This window comes from Onthophagus taurus, chromosome 8 (genome assembly GCF_036711975.1).
Source record: "Onthophagus taurus isolate NC chromosome 8, IU_Otau_3.0, whole genome shotgun sequence".
NCBI classification, from domain to species: domain Eukaryota; kingdom Metazoa; phylum Arthropoda; class Insecta; order Coleoptera; family Scarabaeidae; genus Onthophagus; species Onthophagus taurus.
Genome location: NC_091973.1, coordinates 16,621,973 through 16,623,542, shown reverse-complemented (window position 1 = coordinate 16,623,542; position 1,570 = coordinate 16,621,973). Strand labels below are relative to the sequence as shown.

At 29.5% G+C, this 1,570-nt stretch overlaps 1 protein-coding gene across 1 annotated transcript; it reads left to right on the top strand.

Moving 5' to 3' along the window:
* The first annotated feature begins 716 nt into the window (after nt 1-716).
* On the top strand, nt 717-1,280 carry LOC139431300 (uncharacterized). Its single transcript, XM_071198948.1, has one exon. The coding sequence runs from the start codon at nt 717-719 to the stop codon at nt 1,278-1,280; it is 564 nt and encodes a 187-aa protein (XP_071055049.1).
* Nucleotides 1,281-1,570: the final 290 nt, after the last annotated feature.

Sequence of the window (1,570 nt, the reverse complement as noted above, 5' to 3'; positions counted from 1 at the left end):
ATTACAATGGTTCTTAAGGTTAAGCGTAATATAAATGCTACAACTACATCTAATATTTTTAATCATCTTCAAACTGTGAAACATCTAACACCTCAAAACAAACAATTTCTTCTGTCATTAGGATTAAAATTAATAAAATAATAATAATAATAATAATATGAGCATCTTAAGCGTTTCGGACAAGCTTGAATTTGATAATTCACTTGTGAGGCTTCAGTATCATAATCATTTACCTTACTCATCAAATTCGTTTAACAATAGTGATGAAATACGTATTGCAATCCAACAACAGGACATTTACACATTACCAAGCCAATCGTTTATTTACGTACAAGGGAAACTATTGAAAGGTGATGGAACCGTTGATAAAGATGCAAAATTAACAGTAAATCCAGTCGCTCATATGTTTAGTGAAATACGATTTGAATGTGGAGGTAATGTAATCGATAGAGTTAGAAATCCAGGAGCACATTAGCACATTAAAAAATCTTTGTTCGTTAACATGGTCTGAATACTATCATTCTTCTAACGCTGGTTTTGAATATTTAAACATTAAGATAAATGAAACTACAGGTGATTTTGATTTTTGTGTTCCCTTGAAATACTTTCTTGGTTTTGCTGAAGACTATAATAAAATCCTGATAAATCTATGTCAAGAATTGGTGTTAGTACGCAGTAATTCAGATAATAATGTCATTGAATGTCCTACACCTAATATGAAGATTATTATTAATAAAATTGTGTGGAAGGTACCACACGTGTCGGTGGCTGATGTAGAACGATTGAAACTTTTAGAGCATATAGAACAAGGAATTGAATTGTATATGGGATTTCGTTCATTTGATTTACATGAGTATCCATCATTACCAAAAAGTAAACAGCACTCATGGACAATTAAAACATCTACACAATTGGAAAAACCTCGTTACTTAATATTAGGATTTCAAACCAATAGAAAAGATGATGCAAAAGTTTCAGCATCTCTATTTGATCATTGTAATTTAACAGATATGAAAGTGTTCTTAAATAGTGAAAAATATCCCTATGAACCATTACATTTAAATTTTAAAACTGGTCAAATTGCAGTTTTATATGAAATGTATTGTAACTTTGCAAAGTCCTATTACGATCGAGAGCTTGCAGAACCAATGTTTAACAGAGACACATTTTTAGCAAATACACCGATTATTGTTATTGATTGTTCACGACAAAATGATATTTTAAATGTTGGAACCGTTGATATTCGCATTGAATTTGAAACGAGCGAAGATATACTATAATAATTTCAATTTTTTGTGCCCCACGTTCGGGTGACAATTTTATGTGTTGATTTTGGTGGGCCTTACGTTTTGGTGCCAATTTGTAGCGTTAATAAAGAAAAATTATTTGATTTTTTGATAACAAACTATATAATTTTTTTATTTTTTTGAGAACAAAATAAATATTTAAAAAAATTTTATTAACAATAACAAACAAAAATGAGAGGTTTCTATTATTAGATCAAATATAGTTATCGAACTGTCAAAATACTAAATTGGATTCATAACCTCGCTTTCTGTTATGAGATGAA